The following is an 18,813-nucleotide window of genomic DNA, read 5'->3' on the forward strand; positions in this document are numbered from 1 at the left end:
TGAGCATGACCTTCTCTCTTCCACTTCCGTGCCTTTCATGCCTGGAAGGTCTTCTTACTGCTTTATCCAGCAAATTCCTACCCGTCCTTTAGATCTTAGTGGAAGCGTTCTCTCCTATGAGAGCCTTTTCAATGCTCCTGGACAGACATGAGCACTCTTGTGCGTTCTCCCCTGTGTTTCCATTGTCCCTTTCACTTCACAGCACCTGACACATTCTAGTCTAATTGTTTGTGTGTCTCTTCTACTGAACTGTGGGCATCCTGAGGCCAGTGACCATGTCTTTGCGACTCTGTAGCCTCAGTGCCGGGAACAGTGTTAGGGGGTGGTAAAGGCTTATTGGACTGATATGGAAATAATACAGAAGTTTGTCCCTATGGGCCAGATTCCTAGATTGTGAACATATACATCAACTGAGATGGTCTATACTTCACTCCAGGTACATGAAGTAGACTGAGCTTCTGAGTAGGATTCAGGACAGAACTGGGGACTCAGAATCATCCCGGGCTCATAATATGCTATGTACGTTTTGGCCTATGGGGGCATCTACATACATCTTTTTAGGGTCTATAAGTTAAAATTTACAAATCAATCTATGAGCACTCAAATGTTAAGGACTATTGCGCTATGTTGAACCTCTGGGGTCTGGTTTATTCATTAAGATCCAAGTCATGTCAGATGCAGCATCTCCTGTATAGGTTATAACCAGAGTTATAACTGAAGGTTAGTTCATATCAAGCATTTCCTATGCCTTTAGTATTACAAGATGAGAATGGACACAAGATGGCATCTGTGTGCCTCCAGTATTGTACAATAAATATGGCTGGATTATAATAAAGTACAACAAAGTGAAACCAACTGTAACAGTAACTAAAACAGTTCCCTCATTCATACTGTCTCAGGAGAGGGCACATAAGCCCCACTTTAAGGGCTTTATTGCGAACTTTAATAGGGAAATACAAGGGAAAACAAAAATGACTAATATGGAAAACTGCACAATTTAGAGAAATGCATAATGTTCTTATTGATTTGCACTGAGGGTAGAGGAGTCATGAAACCTGTGTTCAGATCCGTGCTCCACTGTTCATTAGCTTGTATCTATGGGTAAGGTAATCTCTCTAAGCTTCGGTCTAATCATAAAAATTATTATTATTCCAAGTACTCAAGAAAGTAGCTGTTGTTTTTATTATTACTTTTATCTTCTGAGATGCTGGCTGTTTGAAACCTGGGCCCTTTTTTTCTTAAGGCCCAGCTAGCCAAACTCTGCCTTTTCTTCATTCCCCTCTCTCACTAAAGCACCCTTTTCTACCCATAGGAACGCACATATGTATGTCCACAGGAAGTGGACCTGAAGTGTCCTAGAGTGAGTGGATAATTAGGATTTTGAGAGACCTTTAAACTGGTGACACTATCTCAGTAGGCCTTTGCCCAAAGTTATTTCCTGCTAGGGAGTTGGAATTGCAGTGTTGAAAGAGATAAATCCATGGATAAATAGTACAAAGCAATAGAAGAGACTCACCATTCTTGACAAACTTCATCGATGTCTTGAGGCGAGCCACACTGATATCCAGTTGTCCAACAACTTTTCGGTATCTTCCGCAATCACAGACAGTCCCTTTTAAATGACAAAGCTGTGAATTCATGTTGAAGCACAAGCAGACTGGTTGAAAAGAGCAATTGCTCTCTTCCCAATATTTACTGTCTTCTTCTAGTCTGGCTACGTCTCTCCGTGAACGGCTATGCTTTCGTCTTTTATTTAAGACAGGGTTTCCAATATATCTTGTCTTTAGGAATTCAGAAAATATCTTTTGAAATATTTTAAATTAGTTAAAACACAGTTCTAAACCAGATTTTTTAAAAGAACAGTAAATATGACTAACCACTGTACACATAATGTGGACCATTTGGCATTTTTGTTGAACACAGAACATGCCAGTCTCAGAATAAAATCTTTACAGCTTTTAAAAAACATATTTCTAGCCAGTCTTCTCTTCTGTTACTGCATTGTTCACTGGCTCTCACAACTCTCCCAAGACAGGAGAAAACTTTCACAATGAAATAAATGTTAATTCTGATTATCCATTTGGAGTATAGCTTAATGTTTCAAGGACTAAGTTTAAATCTTGTGAATAGATCTATGTTACAATTTCAAGAGTCAGTTGTCCCATTTGTGCATAAACTATGATTTTAACTTCTGCCATTAATTCCCCTTTGCTCATTTACCTTTTCAATTACCTACTGGTAATGTGGCAGAGAAAGAATTGTAAGGAAAATGACGTAAAATTCAAATGATTCCCAGATAACCAACAAGGGCCTGCTGTATAGCACAGGGAACTCTGCTCAATATTATGTAACAACCTAAATGGGAAAAGAATGTGAAAAAGAATAGACACGTGTATATGTATAACTGAATCACTTTGCTGCACACCTGAAACTAACACATTGTTAAGCAACTATACTCCAATATAAAATAAAAAGTTAAAAAAAAATTCAAATGATTCCCTTTTCCTATTTAATGGCTGCTTCATGTCAACATTTCCATTTGCTTTGTTTCTTTGGTTGTTGAAAAGCAAATTGAATTCTATTAGCCAAAGGAAAAAAAATATATCTGTGTCTTTATTTATCCACATTCACAGTTAAATATAAGGAAGTTAAAACAGCTCTTAGAATTAGTCTGCACTACACCTTTATGGATAGAGATAATTGAAGCTCACCAAGAACAAGCTACTTTTTTCCTTGCATCAAGCGCTGGAAATCGACCTCTCTTTCAGTATCAGGGAGAAGCTCCCCGGCCATTGAGGCATGATCTGTAACCACAGGGCCTCAATGGATCAGGGCAGTTTGCTGCTGGCAAACCGCTTGGCCAGTATTTGGCTGAGATGCTGGTGGAATGTAAGACGTGCTGGTCCAATTGTTGTGGCCCTCATGGATTTTCCTCCTGGTCTCGGAGAATGAGGGCTGCTTCCTGATGTGCTGGGCTTGCTGCCTCATGGTAAGCACAGTGGGGTGGGGGTGGGGGGTGGAATGCACCATCCTCCCCTTCCCCAGAGGCTTGGAAAGTCACCAGCAGATAGAGAGGAAATTTTCATTCTTCCCTTTCTTCTGGCCCAAGGAAAATGAGGTTAATCCCACTGAAAAGACTATTGTTTTTCTACAAACTATATTCATTTTTAAGATGAATAGATTTGGAATGATGCTAAAAATTAAGAAGAAAAACTGAGTATATTATACCTGCTTTGCCTTTTCCTCCAGGTATCCCAGGCAAACCCTTTTCCCCTTTGTCACCTGAAGAAAAACCATAGCCATGAAAAGAACAACTACATAAAATAGTGTTATTGATGAATAGAATGCATAAAATATAATGAAATTGAATTATTTCAGGCAGACAATATCTTATACACTTAAAATAACAGGAAAGAGGTTTTAAAATTCATTGCAATATCTCCGACAAATATTCCTTGGTTTTATAAAAATAATTTGATTTTGAGTTGGCTGTACAGGTACAACAAGTCAAACAAGTCATAATTTAATTAGATGGAATGCAGAATTCCAGTTGGATGTATAAACGTTTTAAGTTTGTGTCACTGATCTTACTAACATGTTTTTATAATGTGGCCTTCTGGGCAAAGCTAAGACAATATTCTGCATGTTTTTAATTTAAAAAGTGCCATTGTTTTACATATCTGGATCAACTGATTAGCACTACACAGTGTCTGTGTATTTATTATGCCCCCAAGTTCTTCCATGTGGCTTTGCCCTTGGATTTTCAAAAACATGTATCGTGCTTTTTCAATTTAATTCAACAAATATTTACTATTTACTTACTCTATGCAAGACAAAAGACTTGATTGGTATTTTGAAAGGGTATAAAGAGAGACAAGATTAAACATCTGGCTTGAAAGAGTTTATGCTTTTTGGAAGAGATGTGATGTATGCAGATATCCATAATATAAAGTTGTGTCAAAAATATTATACTGACATAACAACCTTGATAATTTTCCTCTCTGCTCTTTTTTGTATTTGACCCTTTTCTTATTCAGTCAGAGACATCCACAAAACAATTCTCAGAGAATCAGAATTATTAAAGCAGAGAGAAAAAAAATGTTGATTTTTTTTTCAACTTCAAAATAAGTTCTTGAAGCCCACATCAGGCACAATAATTGAAAGCAAAAGCTTTTGATTTATAAGAGGAAATGTTTGCCTGAAGTTTTGGGGACTCAAAAGAGAAGACCCTGATAGAAGTAAAATAGAGTTTATGCTTCATCGGTGATCTGGAAAAAGAATAAGAAAGAATTCAGGGGGATGAATACAGGATGAAGGTCACCCAGGCTAGAGAAGAGTATGAGGCTTACTTGTGTAGGATAATGACGTGGCCAGGAATTGGGTATATGACTGAGGCGGCAATGTAAGGGGCAATGGAGTCAGCATTGAGGTTCTGCCTAACCCCTTCCTTTCCCAGCAAAAGGGAAAAACTGGGAGCCACTCTAAAACCCAAAGGGTTCCCCATGTTGCCTGCCCACTAGCTATTCTTTCATCACTGTCTGCTGACTGCTTTTCATTGAGTCCCGTACATATTGGCCACTGATCATGCAGAAAGGCATGCCTGCCAGGGCCCCCAGGATTTGCTGAGCTTTTCCAAATTGACCCATGTGGACACTTTTCTTTACAGTGATGCCAGATATTCATGAGCTCCCCAGACAAAAGGAGGGGAGTCCTTGAAACCCCAAATGTAGTTTAAGTATGCTGGGGAGTGCCTCAGAACTTGTACTTGGATGAAATGAGACAATGGTGAAATCTATGACAACAGAATGTGATAAATATTATAAGAAAGACCATGAACAGAGATAACATACTCTGTCCAATGCAGAAGGGAGTTGGAAGAGGTAGTGCCCCAGCTGGAAGAATGAAGGAAGGCTCTCCTGAGGAGATGGCATTGGAGCTTCAGCAGGTGAAGGTGGGATCAACATAGGAAACAATGTACAGCAGAGGTACAGTTGGGAAAGAAGCATAAAACTATGCCGAGTGCCCTGATGAGGAAGATTGATCTGGACACACCTAAGCTGTGTCCTGCAAACTCCTCATTTCCCTTATATGTAAATTGGAAAAGATAAGACTAGATTTTGAGAGTATGTTAATGGAAGAAAAGGAATATATATTTGCTGAGTGCCAATCATTTGTCAAGTACTGTTTAGATACTTTATAGGTATTATCATATTAAATCCAACGAGCTAGGTCCTATCATTGTCTTTATTCTACAACTGAAGATATTGAAGATCAGAGAGGCAAAATAAATTGCTCAAGGGCATCCAGCAATTCAATAGCAGTGCTGGTATTGAAACCCAACCACTTCTGACTCCCCAATTCATGGTGTTTTTCAAATAACTTAACCAATGACTTAATGAAGGGAAGCAAAGTCTTCAAAAAATGTTATAAAAAGTTGAAAGGAATATCAGTCCTATCATCACCAAAAGCAATATGGACTTGAAAGTTCATATGAATATGGCTTAATATTTTAATTAAAAATAGTTTATTTTCTTTATATGTGAATCGTTTCAATTCAACATAGGTTGAAAATTGACTCTAGTTCTGCTATGATCCTGGTTCTGGTCTAAGGCCAATAATGAACATTTTAAAAAAAGCATACATAGAGTATTTGCTTTAGAAAATGATAGGTTTTGGGGGACTTCCCTGGCGGTCCAGTGGCTGGGACTCTTTCACTGCTGAGGGTGCTGGTTCAATCCCTTGTCAGGGAACGAAGATCCTGCAAGCCACACAGCACAGCCAAAAAAATAGGTTTTTAAGGAAAACAAAGTGCACATAAGAGACCAAGGAGATGAGACATTAGCACCATTGTCTACAAACAGAATGAAATAAAGGAAATGCCTGGTAGTTTTTCAGAGAAGGTAAAGACGGCTGTGGATCAGAGCAGGGAAAGATTCGTTGAAGCGGTAGCCTTTAACTGGATCTTAATGTGGGAAATAGATACTTGAATTGATACATGGATTTTTTTTTTTCTGAGAAGATGTAAGCACTGTGACTACTTTCCAGTATTTTGACATGAATTCTTTTCCTTTTTTTTAACAGATGGGAAAGTCAAAGCAGTGTGGTGGAATGAAAAACCATGGAAGTCTGAAAAACCAGGGCTTGAATCCTGACTATGCCATTTAATAGCTAAACATGGACAGGTTACTTAATTCCTTTAAGCCTCCATTTCTTTCATTTTTAAAGTGGAATAGTGGTACCTTAAGTCATAAGATCATTAAGAAGGATAAATTATCCTTCTTCTTTAAAAAGAAAATACTAAATTACAAATGATGAAGATAATGTTATCATGGGATTAGGTCTGTGCTTGACTCCCAGAGGATGTTCAACCAGTGCTGGCTTCTGCCCCCTAAATCAGAGCTGTGGTAAAGGAAAGCATGCCAAGTACTTAGCCAATTCATGGTGAATGTGAGCTCATAGTGTCTACTTCCCCAAAACGAAATCTTGTTTAAAGCATACATAAAAACTTATTTTTGACCCATAAGTGAGAACACCTCTGTGTTAACTGTCTTAATGTTGAAGAATTAGAGGTTGCATTTAAACAAACAAGCACCATAATACTTTCACTGTAAAAAAGATTATTAACCTTAAGTAAAAGCATCTATTTTGTCATGAGATTGAATTTACCTATACTAAATCATCCTTTCCTATTCCTGAAATGAAATATTGACATCCAGAAAGCTACCTTATCCATTCAAGTGACAACATTAAGTTCAGCCCAGAAAGCTGAGATTAATCTGAGTCAGTGAAAAATTTAGAAGGACCAATGACAAAATGAGAACAATAAATTTCAAAGTTCAGATTAAAAATGAAATTAATCCAGGTGAGCCAGAGCACTGAACCTCCTTTTTTTTTTTTTTTTTTTTTTTGAAATTCCAGGACATGACATAGCTCTGGAGGAGAAAAAAATCTTAACCAATGGTGAAAACTGATGTTAAGGAAAAGTGGTACTTAGAAATAAAGAGTAGAAAAGAAGGTCACATCATAGGAAATAATGTATATCATTTATTTTTTTCATCCTTAATGCAACAAACATTTAGAAAGTTTCTACTGTATAGTAGACATTAGAATACAATGATTAAAAAGCAGCATCCTCACATACACCTTATAATTATTTAAACAAAGAGACCTGATATAGCTTTCGTTCATTTGTTTCCTCCAGAAATCCACAGTGTATTGGATGAAGCAGACAACCTAATAAGCCATGACGATAATAAAGTGGTGGAGGTGTGCTCTAGGTGTATAGGCAACTGAGTTTGAATAAGGAATTGCCTGAAGAAGATAAGGTTAGTTAACCCTATCCGTTCCAGACTGTTACTTCTCCAATTTTTGGAAGTTCATCCATTTTAAGGCTCAGAAAATCATACGAAAACTTTTGATCCTACCCTTTGACTCTGTCGTCTACCACCTTTCCTTCCAAAGTTACCTAGTCTTATTCTATGAAAGGATTAAGACTAGGCTCAAGACCATGAACTTCAACCCTCCTGGTTGGAGTCTCATCTAGATTTGGCACATCTAAATCTAGGAATGTGCAGCATCTAGAATAATTAATGAAGGTCTTGAATTCTGGACGTGTTCGTGGCAATGACTTAGCCTCCCACTCTACCTCTGCTCATCTCTAGGGCAATACTTGAGATCTTAACCTTATATAACATGGTCGCATCTCAGAAATCTTGAAGTCCAACATCCCACACTCTGGCTACACCTTTCCCTCCCTTTAACCATTTGTTAAATGAAGCTGATAGAGCCAGAAGCAGAATCATGATGTATTTTTATCTGAAGCTTATACAATTTGAGGAGACCTCTTTAAAAAGAAAATACTAAATTACAAATGATGAAGTACTTATAAAAATGAATCCTTATTATAAGAAAACTAAGTCACTAAATTTTAAAAGTAGCCAATTACCACATTACAAAATTCACTAAAAACCATAAAATTTTAATAAAAGAATTTTGTACCTTTATAATTCATTTTTTTCATATATTATGTGCTGCATATGTTTGGCTGCATTCATATACATCCATTGACCTATTGATAGGTGCATCATTTCCCATTTCAAAAAAAATATCATCTTTGCATAATTCAAGTTTGGGGTCTGTTTCTGCATGCTGTATTCATATCCATTGGTCTATTTGTCTCTGCACTAAATCAATACTACCTTAATTGTTTAACTTTATAATAAATATTTAAATTCAGTAATTTAAATCTTTCACTTTTGTTTTTATTTTTCAAGATTGTCTTTGGGTATTCATGGTCCTTTTCATTTCCATATAAATTTTGAATTGGCTTATCTTATTCCAAGAGAACTACTTCTGGGATGTGAATTGAAAGAGCACTGAATCTATTGATCAATTTGAGGATCATCTTAATAATATTGATCATCTCAACAATACTGAGTCATCCAATCTATGAATGTAGCTTTACCTCCATCTCCTTAGATATTCTTTAATTTCTCTCATTATCAACATGTGGTATTTGTTGCAGAGAGCTTATGCATCTTTTGTTGGATTTATTCCTAGATATTTGACAATTTTGATGCTATAATAAATGGAATCTTTTTAATTTCAGTTTTTAAAATTGTTTCTAGTATTTAGAAACAAAATTGATTTTTATAAGTTAAGCTGTCTAAAAAACAACACAAATAGCTAATCTGTAGATTCTTCTGTATTTTCTGGGTATGTTATCATGTCATCAGGAAATAATCACCCTCTTCTTCATTTCCAATTATTATGATTCTTATTGCTTGTTCTTGCATTTTTGTTCTGGCTGGCACCTCTTCTATAATATAATTTTTTCTTCTTTTTTAACATCTTTATTGGAGTATAATTGCTGATTAGACTTGGTGATGAAGGCTACGCTCATCTCATTTCCAATATCAGGAGAGACGTGTTCCATCAGGAGAGACGTGTTCAATAGACGTCCTCTATTTCTAGTTTGCTACATTTTTTTAACATGAATGGGCATATGATTAATCAAATGTTTTTTCAGAATTCCTGGAATTCTAACTGGAAACTTTTGTTTTTGAAATGAGAAGAAGAGTGGCATTTCCTGGGCTACTCACCTCTGGCAGGGCTTGAATTCCCAATGCAGTTTGAGTAGCTTTCTGCTCAAGCCTCTTAGTCTCTTAATGCTGCCTCAAGTAGGAATTGGTAAATGTGGAAAATCAGCACAGGATGTAGAGCTTACCTTAGCGTGGCTCCCCTAAAGTCTTTTTCAATCTGGTTGCCCTCTCATGCCTTCAGATATGGTTTTATTTGTTTTTTGACTCAACTAGTCATTCTTAGCAGAAGGATTAATGCAGGTGAATCTCTCATGGCCCATAGCAGAAATCTGAATTTAATTTTAATTATTAATAACGCAAGAAGTTTCTTTCACCTTCCCAACTTGTTATTGATGGTGTATGTAAATTAAGAATATTGTCAACTTTGAGAATACCTCTGTAAAGTCTTGTTCATATCTGAGCTGTTAGATTTGAAAATTTTTTCCACAGATTAACTCTGGCCTGGTACATTTCAAGCCTTGTTTCTTTTGCACAATCGACACATTTCTTGGGCTGAATGCCCCGGACACATTCTTATGATGATCTGACTTCCGCCCCTGCACTTTTTCATTATGACTTTGGATAGATCTGCACAGTTGGTGGTAGGAGTATTCTTGGAAGTTATTCCTACTTTGGAACTGTTAGCAAGAACTTAACTGTACATGGAAGTAACTGCAAACTACACAGATATATCTCATTAAGTCCAAACGAAATATTTCCCCCACTCAAGTTCTTCTTAGCTAGCTCCCAAAATACTTGTATCCACTCCACAAATTGATACAAGGAGAAGTATGTTGGAAGGAAGTTGGAGCAGGAGACAGTGCTCTCTCTCTCTCTCTCTCGCTCTCTTTTTTTTTTTTAAGGCTGTTATTGTCTTTATTTTGTCCATGAGGGAACTGAAGCACAGATAAGTTAAGAAATGTATACAAGGTCACATGGCAAGAAAGACACTGAGTCGGGATTGAAACCCAATCATTCTGATTTCAAACCTCAAGAGTTCAAATATTCTGCTGTATGGCAGCCCAAATAATCCATGATGGAAGATGTTCACACCTTAACAGATGTCCAAACTCAGGTGGAGAGCACAAAGGAAGGGTTCAGGAAAAGCTTTATAAAGAAGTCTATTTTTCATGGTCTTGAAGAATAAGTGGTATTTTGACACACAGTGATGGATGAAGAGGTGTGTAGGGGTAGGAAACTGTCTGAGCAAAGGCAGAGGGCAGAAGAAGGCACCTTGGCATGTTTGGGAAACAGCAAAAGGAGACCGTACCCTTAATCCATGCATTCCAGTGGGGACAGTACCACCTCATGGATGCAAAAGTCAGTGCAGGGGGGTTGAAAAAAATCTTACTCTTTTTTAATATATAAAGTATAAATATACACAAACTACATAACATATAGTCCATGGAGGGTGTTAAAATTTCACGGAGGGGTGGGCAAGAAGGAAAAATATGTCTAAACATCTCATTAAGGGGGCGATACGTCTCAAAAGGCTTGTTGGCAAGGCATTGATTTTTTAAAATGTTGAGAGGCACCATTTTGATGAGTTAAGGTTACTTTACAAATTTCACCAAGACTTGTGGCCACGTGAACCCATCGCTGAGGCTCCTCTTGGCGGCTGGGGAAAAACCCAGACAAGTGCGGGGCTCTGAAGCCAAAACTTCATCAGCTTCATGGTAAAACCACCACAGGTGCGTCCTACAGCAGGACCATGAACTATGAGGAGTCCGTGTAGCGCTTCTTCAGCTACGAGGATTTCAACTTCAAGTGAAGATACACTCTACGGTGGATATAAGCCACTGGATCAAAAGTAACCATAGTAACTTCTTTCCAGTGGTACTGCCTTCTGTTTCTGCCCTCAAATGCAGGTCAAAGGAAGTTTCTCCAAGGAATGAGTTGGAGGGTGTTCCAAGCCACAGAATGAGAGGGGAGGGGCCACAGCTGGAGAGCACACTGCTGGCCACTGCTGGTTTAATTATGCAGCTGCTCAAGCACGTATGGAAGGCTGCAGGGGACATCAAGGCTGCAGAATTCTATTACCCATGGCACTGAGTTTCCCCACTCTGCACCTTTGCACAAGTATCTCTTGCATCTTCCTCAAATGCTTTATCCCCGTTTCCATAAACATGTTACTATTCTTCAAGACCTCGGTCAGTTCTTCTTCATACCAATCTGGCTTTACTCTCTGACATGGTTCCTATGGTAGTCCTGTAGTTATTCAGCATTATACAGTTGACCCTTGAACAACACGGGTTTGAACTGTGCGGGTTCACTTATGTGCAAATTTTTAATATAAATATATTGGGGAAGTTTTGGGAGGTTTGCAACAATTTGAAAAAACTCACAGATAAACCACGCAGCCTAGAAATACTGAAAAAAATTAAGAAAAAGTTAGGTATGTCATGTATGTATAAAATATATGTAGATACCAGCCTATTTTATCATTTATACCATAAAATATACACAAATTGATTATAAAAAGTTAAAATTTATCAAAACTTACAGACACGACTACAGACCATACATGTACCATTCCCAGTGGCGAGAAACGTAAGCAAATGTAAAGCTGGGGTATTAACTCATAACTGCATAAATTAACTGGAGTAAATACCGTACTTAGGTCATAATTTCATAGCCACCTTCCACTACTACTGTGATGAGCTCCAGTGTAGCGAGTATCTGCTTAAAATGCCCCTGTGATGCAAATCATCCCCACTTGAGCCCGTTCTCCTATGTTCAAATAAATTGTGTATCCAGGTAAAAGGAGATCGCTTTGTAACTTCAAACCAACAGAACGATGTCTGTACGAGTTGCTGAATATCAGAAGCAATAAGGGAGGGTGGGAGGGAGGCTCAAGAGGGAGGAGATATGGGGACATGTGTATGCATATGGCTGATTCACTTTGGTGTACAACAGAAACTAACACAGTATTGTGAAGCAATTATACTCCAGTAAAGATCTATTAAAAAAAAAAAAAGAACCTGCTACCATTGTGGTGTTTTAGGAGAAGAAGATGGGATAGGGTGCTTAGATAATAAAGGGGAGGCTACCTCTGTTTTATAATATTGAAGCAGGAGCGTGCAGGATCAGGATATGACTGAAAACAAAAGGATGTATATACACACACCTCAAATTCCTATCCTGTTAATAGATCTCAGGCACAGACTTATTATTATTCCACTCACATTAAAAAGGAATATTATACTGTCCTCAGCTACATGGAGTTTTATGAATAATTGTTTTCTACAACGGAGTGTGCTTCATGGTCATGACACCCGTTTTAATTGCATAAAGGATTGTAACCAGTTGATCCCAGGAGAGAGTTCTGGGTAGAGACTAACTGAACTCTATGTTTGAATCTGTCCCTGAATTTCAGTTGAATTTTGCTCAAGGCCTTTTTAAAAAGACACATTGCTTACGTATGGAAGAAACTCCCATGATAGGAGGAAAGAGAAAACTCGTGTTTTAAAAGAAAGGAAAGGGATCATTTTTCACGATACAGAACATTTCAACATATATTGAGGGTAGGTTCAATTGGCTTTAAATTGCTACTGGAGAATAGTAAAATATAGCTTACCCTTCTTGCCAATGGGCCCGGTCTTGCCAATATTGCCTTGGTCTCCTACATCACCCAGTTCTCCTTTAATTCCTGAAAAGCAAAGCATGTCATCTTTATATCCTAAGGTTTTATCTTCTCCTTAATGATGTGCCTAGTGTATGATATTCACTTGAAGGAAATACCGAAAAGTGCATTCTTCTATCTGTGGTATGTAATATACATCCTGTGCTATAGTAACTATTTTAATAGCATTATAATGTATATATTAAAATTAAAATGTGGGTGAGTGTGACAGTCCTGGGCCTGATGATATTAAAATGCAATATTTCTACAGAACTACAGCAGAGGATGTTTAATCTAAAGGTCAGATAAGGAACTGAGTGAAAAAATTCTTGCCGTTTATTCTAATTCTGTTCCCCCTGAGATCCATTTTGGCTTCACTTTGGGATTCTATTTCCTCGCTACTTTAAAACAAATTGGACTATCTTAGCCATTTTTTCAAAGGGGAGGGAACATACAATCATAAAACCTAGTGATTAAAGGGACGTCAGAGATTGTCCCACCAAGTTTTCATCCAAAAAAATATAATCAGGGGTTCCTGAGTTAAAATATAATCAGGGGTTAAAAATATATAATCAGGGGTTCCTACAAAATTGTTACTAATTTGCATTTTTAATCTATGATTATCTACAAAATATTTACCAGTTGTAAAGCTATCTAGTTGTGAGAATAACTTTGCGGTTCATTGTACATATTTATAGAATAAGAAGAGTTTAAATCAGCCTTTCTCAAATTGAAGTCTCAAAATCCTATGAGTCTTTTCCTCTCTTTAACTTACTGAAGATTTTAAAATCAGGGGTCTAGGGCCACTACCTTGTCGCAGATGGCAAGGAATAGTTCTAGGGCTCGGAAGACACGCGCTTACACATCACAATCCAGAAGCTGTATTCTGGCGAGGCTGAGTCTTGGCTTGGGAGTAAAACCATTCCCTAATAGCCTTTGTGTTATATTCTCATTTTCTTTTCTCCTGTTCTTCCCATATACACCCCACCATTTGCCAAGAGATCTTGGAGAAAAGTGAGTAAATCAGTGGGTCAGACAGTTCTTTCTGCTGTTGCACATCTTCTTCCTCACGCTCTAAGCCCGCCAGCCAGCGGTGCTTAGCATGGCATCTGAGGGGGGACACAGCGATGAACATGGCTGTGTTTCTAAAACTCAGAGTTCCTTAGATATTCCCAGAGACTGCAGTTCCCCAGGGCTCCCAGGCTGTTCCTCTCCCACCAGCCCTAAGGATGAAGCTTGAGAAATGTGTCCGAGTCTTGCCGACAGCCAATCTCATAGGAACTCTCTGGTGGCAGGTAAATTCATTTAGGAAACACATCTCATGAATCTTTGGAGCAGAGGGTGTTATGAAAGCTGCTAACTTCCAAGGCAAGTCCAGTAGAGAGAGAGAAAAGTGTCAAAGTCATATCATGTTACCTACCTTTCGGCCCCATGCGTCCCACTTTGCCATGCTTTCCCTCCTCTCCTGGATCTCCTTTTTCACCCTCATCTCCTTTTGAAATGGAAAATGAATGAGTGGAGCAGCTCAAATAGTAACATAAGCACAGACTCCCCAGGAAAAGCTGAACATGGTTAGAATACATCCCTCAGCTCAGTGCTGCCCTTACAACTTCGATTTGATTATATCTATAGGCCCACGTGAACGGGACACTCAGGGAAAGAGAAGAAACTCCCATTAACGTTTTTCTTTCACTTCTCCCATGTTGTTGGAAGAGGTAATCAAGAGGATGTGACTATTGGTTGACCAGCAAGCTAGAACCTGGCAATCAGAGGCTCCTTACCCTCTCCCCTGTCCTTGGAATGTATGTTCCATCCAGCTCCCATAGCCCAAGCCATTTCAAGGATGCAGCCTTGAGACCACCTGGACTGAATACATGCCTGAGCCCACTTAAGGCATCTATATAAACCTTTAAGATTCTGGTGGGTGAGTGCAGAGATTGACTAGTCTTAAGGCCACTCAAGACGAGCCTTGTAACTTCCCTTGCTTATTAAACCTCTCACCTACCAATCTGGAGTGGCCTGCCTCTTTCTTCATCTCCCCTTGCCCTCTGTGTATGGGGCCAGTTGCAGATTTCACCGAGGAAATTCCCAAAATTGCGAACCAACACACATCCAAATCTATATTTAAAGAATTACCCTTATTGGCAAATCCCTGAGAAGTTTGTTTGGCCTGGCAAATCTTTATTCTTGCTGGAGAATCTGGCAAATTCTGGAAGCCTGTGCATGTGTATACATCCATATACATGAATATCTATGTACAATATGTATAAATGTATAATACAAATATATATTTGTATATTATGTAAATATATATACATTGTATACATATATAATAGATATGTAAACATATATATAAATTTATAACCCTCTGACTGCATGCTTGAGAACCCCCAAATCATAGGCATGGACCTGGAAGATAAGAGCAGAAGATTAGCTAGGAATGGGGAACAGCTGCAAAGCAGTTCTGTGTGAGCAGAGGCTACTCTAGTCATAGGTGGGTCTAGCTCTAGCAACTTGTCCAGTCAGGAAGAACTGAATGAGTGGTTTGATGAAAGGTGTCCCGAACTGTGAATCAGGAATCCTGGATTTTAATGTCATTTTAGTCACCGATGGGTTAAGCAAATTTTCAAAAGCCAGTGACTGAGCTTATGGGCTTTGGAGTGAGGTAGATCTGGAGTTTCTCAGCTCTACCGTTCAGTATCTGGAGAAAGTTGGCTATGTCACCTCCCTTTATGAGCCTCATTTTCCTTTCCTCTAAAGTGAGCTACTAACACCTACTAAAGAAGGCTCTTGAGAAGTTTAAATAAGATATTATGTGTGAAAGACCTGGAACGTTGCTGTACACCTGAAACTTACACAACATTGTTAACCAACTGTAATCCAATATAAAATAAAAATTAACAAAAAAAGACCTGGAATATAAGTGCTTAGCAATGGTGGCTATCGTTGTTCTTTCCTTTATACTTCAGTTTCCTCATCCTTAGTGTAGAGATAATCCCCACCCTCCCTAACTCTCCCAGTTGTATTAGGATCAACAAGGTAAGCATGTGAAGGTGCTTTGAAAATAAAGAGCCCAACACACAATATTATTAAGACGAGCTACCTGCCTTATCCCCACAGCAATCTCAGGACAGGAAGGCATCCTGATCATCACCAGTGGAAAGTGGTAGATAACAGACTTCGTAAGACAAAAATGAAATTCCTGGGATTAGATTAGATTAGTTTGGGAGAGAGACTGTTGAGATGTTCATTCATTTATCCAGAAAAAGCATAACAAGTCATTCTCTATTTTTTTCTGAGAATGAATGTTAATATTTTATTTTTTATTTTTTTTAGAATGTTAATATTTTAAATGAAATAATATTTTAAAGGGAGCAGTGAGATTTCCAGGTTGTGAGATTGGTCGGGCATTGGAACCCTTCACACATGAAACTCTAGTATCTCCTTCTGGGGAAGGATTTCAAAAAAGATGCACAGATGATTTGTGTGATCAAACCAGTGGGGTGAAGTGGATGAACTAGATGGTGTTTCTCTAGCTAAAGTTATTAGTGAATGTTTATCAAGCAGTTATCATGCGTGCCAGCACTGTGCTAATGTGATCATCACAGCAGTTCTAGGAGGTGGAAACAATTACTGCTCCACTTTCTGAATGGAAAAACTGAGACTCACCGAGGTTAAGTTGTTACCCTATTGCCATAGAGCTTGTGAGTGGTAGAACTAGGATTCAACAATATGTATGTCTCTGCCCCTCCAGATCCCTACTAGCAAGTAATTGTTCCTTCTAGTCTAGGATTCTGTGACTCTCAGCGGACCGTGGATTTTACAGAACTTGGCGCTGTGCCACATTTTTCAGGGAGAAAAGTGGAGACACAGAAAGTGCGTCTTGTTCCTTTTGAAATAAGATGGATAGTGGGGAAGATGAAACCAGCTCAATGTCTCAATGACTTAATTCCTAGGGAATGTATCCTTGAGGTAATTTAGTATAAGTAAGACCTGGCTTTGCCACGCATGAGCTGAGGGACCTTGGGAGGTCCTTGACCTTGGGCCTTGTTTCACCCATTTGTAGAATGGACAAAATAATACCTTTTTCAGAGAGTTTTAATAAAGGTAAAATTAGAAAAGTATTTTCCTTCAGGAAGTTCTCTCTGACACTCTCAGGCTGGGCTAAATTCTCCTTCTGATTATCTTCATTGTTTAAAGTACCACCTTCTACTGAGTGAGTCTGTTTATCTCTGCTATCCCTTATACTCATCTGTGACCTGTGAGATAACCCGGGCCATGAGTGTTTCTACCACCCACAGAATTTAGCAAAGTGGCCCTGGAGCTTAATAAATATAGCTGAACCAGACATGTTTTATGAGCCATAAAACATTTTACAAATATAATGGTAATGTTTATTGAATATTAAGCACCAAAGGAGTTCCGCATACTGGACATGCATCCTATCATTTGATCCCCACAAAAACCTTTAAGATGGACACTATTCTTAGCTCCATTTTACAGATGAGAAAATGAGGTCAAAGAGAGGTTCAATCACTTCCCAAGGTCACATAGCTTGTAAGTAATAAAGCCAGAATTCAAACCAGGGAAAACGCCTTCAAAGCTTTTGTTCTGAACAAGGTGTATGGTTAGGAACACATTTCTGTTTTAACATTTCTGGGTTTGGGGATTGCTATTCTGCACAACGGGACCAAAGATGCGTGTCCTGCTCACCAAAAGGCAAAATCAAACGCAGGCATGTACGTGGTTTGGTGAGTCATAAAACCACACTAATGTGAATTATTGGTGCCATTATTATGTCTTCTCTCCCCCTTCTTATGAGCTTTCCCATTCATTTTCAAGCACGTATCTAACTGGAGGCAGCCAGGTGAGTGACTTAGTCATTTGCTGCTCCCTGGTGGTTCCTGATGGAGACCTGGGAGGGTGAAAACAGGATTATTATTCTTCTGACCAGTGTGCCTGAATCCCAGCCTGGTGGTGAGAGGGCTGCTGGCAGTGATGAAGTAAACAACGTGTACCCTTGCCTTCAGCTTGGGTCCCAGCTTCATTTGATCTTTGGGACTTGTTTTAATGAGAACAGAAGAGAGGCATAAAAGCAGGCTTTGGAAAGGATCTCCCACATGGCGCACAGTGGTCTGCTTTTACCCTCTTGGCAATATTTCATTGGATTAGTAGGGCAATTTAGACTTACTTTCCTTCTTTTAAAAATAGCCACTTACATTTTAAAATTAAATGAAAAGCTATAAACTGTGATGAACTAATTTCAGTTTTACAAAAATTATTGGTTTCAGCTCCTGCCAGGCCACCAGCTTGCTGTGATAATCCCTCCAGCAGAATTCCAGCAGAGCACACAGCTGACCAATTTTTCTTAGGTACAATTTTTTTCCCCAAAAAGCAAAAACTCTTTTAAAATGAAATTCTAGTTTGAAATGAAATAGCCGAACCTAGATCATTACCCCTGCTCAAAGGAAGTAATTATTAAAACTTAGTGAATTCGTTTTGGAAGTGCTAAAGAAAATTCACTGGAAGCTGTACTTTTCACTGCCAGAATAATCTTATGGACTGGGGGCAAGTTGTTAACAGTCCTTCTCCTGGTCAGCCTTGGAATTGAGTGATACAGGTGTTATGGTGTGCTTTATCAATGAGGCCAGATTCCTACCTAAAATATATCCTCCCCAACCCTACTTATGCCCTTTTTCCATGTTTGCTGATTGCATCTTCATTTTTGGAAATTTTCATAGTTGTATCAATTATCGTCTGGACCTCTCATATATATGAGATACACTAGTAAGGTCATAAAGTGGACCACATCCCAGTACTTTTCCTTCCTCAATCACGACCTCATTATTCCACAGAAACATAAAAAAGAACAAAATAATGCTATTTGCAGCAAGATGGATGGACCTAGAAATTGTTATACTGAGTGAAGTAAGTCAGACAAAGACAAATATCTTATGATATCGCTTATATGTGAAATCAAAAAGAAAATGGTACAAATGAACTTATTTACAAAACAGAAATAGAGTCACAGATGTAGAAAACAAACTTATGGTTACCGGGGGAAAAGAAGGGGAGGGATAAGTTGGGAGATGGGATTGACAGGTACACACT

At 38.5% G+C, this 18,813-nt stretch overlaps 1 protein-coding gene across 10 annotated transcripts in view; it reads right to left on the bottom strand.

Moving 5' to 3' along the window:
• COLEC10 (collectin subfamily member 10) overlaps window positions 1-18,813 on the bottom strand; it is a 237,312-nt gene that overhangs the window by 58,329 nt on the left and 160,170 nt on the right. For all 10 annotated transcript variants that reach the window (XM_057532455.1, XM_057532453.1, XM_057532456.1 and 7 more), the window contains 4 exons: window positions 14,123-14,194; window positions 12,658-12,729; window positions 3,229-3,282; window positions 1,517-1,612 (listed from right to left, as the gene is read on the bottom strand). In XM_057532455.1, coding sequence (XP_057388438.1) covers window positions 1,517-1,612; window positions 3,229-3,282; window positions 12,658-12,729; window positions 14,123-14,194 — 294 coding nt within the window. The remainder of the gene's footprint in view (window positions 1-1,516; window positions 1,613-3,228; window positions 3,283-12,657; window positions 12,730-14,122; window positions 14,195-18,813) is intronic.

Source organism: Balaenoptera acutorostrata, chromosome 17, assembly GCF_949987535.1.
Source record: "Balaenoptera acutorostrata chromosome 17, mBalAcu1.1, whole genome shotgun sequence".
In the NCBI taxonomy this organism is placed as follows: domain Eukaryota; kingdom Metazoa; phylum Chordata; class Mammalia; order Artiodactyla; family Balaenopteridae; genus Balaenoptera; species Balaenoptera acutorostrata.